Raw genomic sequence first — 1,323 nt, 5'->3', positions numbered from 1 at the left:
ATACATATATATAGGAGGTTTGATCAATAACTATCCAAAATATTGCCATAGTAACGAAACTAAAGAACGCAGAGTAAAGCCGCTTGACACATATTGACCTTACACTCTGCAGTGCACGCGCACTAAGTTTTAAAGCTCTAGCTCACTTCCGTTGTTTACAGCAGTGCTAGAACGTTAAAACTCGGTGCGCGAGCGTGCTCTAGCTTCTTTACTAGTTTATGGTGATATTAGGATCATATTACATCATTACATCATTACAAATTATATATATATATATACTGAGATGTACTTGCATAGCAAGTGACCTGATCTGAGATCGTGTGCTGGAACGAAAACAATTGCAGCGTGGAAGGTGTTTATAAACTATAATGGAGAAAGCTGCTTATTAATTCGGTATATAACAATTACTAAAAGTATTAAAAGAAAGTAATTATTAAAGGGTTGGCCGTCTGGAAATCCTTTCTACTATAGACACAAGGCCTGAAATTTGCGGGGAGGGGACCAGTCGATTAGATCGATGTCAGTATTTGACTGCTACTTACTTTATCGACCCCGAAAGGATGAAAGGCAAAGTCGACCTCGGCGGAATTTGAACTCAGAACGTAAAAACAGACGAAATACTGCTGAGTATTCCGTCCAGCGTGCTAACGATTCTGCCAGCTCGCTGCCTTAATAACAACAACAACAACAACAAAAGCAACAAAAACAATAAAAATAATAATAATATTGTCTTTGATACGTAATTATTAGACTTGTAGTGTAAGGATATAATCGATTTGCTTCGATCTCCTTGAACATTCGATTATAACTTGTGCATGGATGACATAATGTTGCCTGTCCAATCCAAGTTGGAAAGCAGGAGTTATGGTATATAAGAGACATCAGTTTCAATCCTAAATATGATTTTTGTTTATTTTCTGTTTTTAGCTACATTTAACTGGATCTAGTATCAATCCTGCTCGCTCCCTTGGATCTGCTGCTGCTGCCAATTACTGGGCATATCATTGGGTAAGTGGTTCTGTCTTTAGCAGTACTTTACTCTATCTTTCTATCTTTTCTGCGACATATTTAGTGCTGCATTAACCATTTTAGCTTTATTTCGTCGAAAACTTCGTATTAGAGTTCGCACAAAAGCCTGGCTCGGACATTTAGAGTTTTTCTCCTGCAATTCTCGACAGAGCAGTAACAGAAAATGGAAAGAAACCGAAAGTTAGATGAGGAATTGGATGCAGAGCTGTGTTTCTCATTTGAGAATAAAGATTTATCGCCATGTCAAATCACCGCGGGATACTTCCACATTCCCGAATGCAAGATTTGATCACG

General features: G+C 38.0%; 1 protein-coding gene across 1 annotated transcript in view; it reads left to right on the top strand.

Moving 5' to 3' along the window:
- Nucleotides 1-1,323, top strand: part of LOC106867199 (aquaporin) — a 45,180-nt gene that overhangs the window by 32,816 nt on the left and 11,041 nt on the right. The window contains exon 4 of the mRNA XM_014912005.2: nucleotides 928-1,008. Coding sequence (XP_014767491.1) covers nucleotides 928-1,008 — 81 coding nt within the window. The remainder of the gene's footprint in view (nucleotides 1-927; nucleotides 1,009-1,323) is intronic.

Source organism: Octopus bimaculoides, chromosome 3 (genome assembly GCF_001194135.2).
Source record: "Octopus bimaculoides isolate UCB-OBI-ISO-001 chromosome 3, ASM119413v2, whole genome shotgun sequence".
NCBI classification, from domain to species: domain Eukaryota; kingdom Metazoa; phylum Mollusca; class Cephalopoda; order Octopoda; family Octopodidae; genus Octopus; species Octopus bimaculoides.
This window is presented reverse-complemented; position numbering and strand designations above follow the sequence as displayed.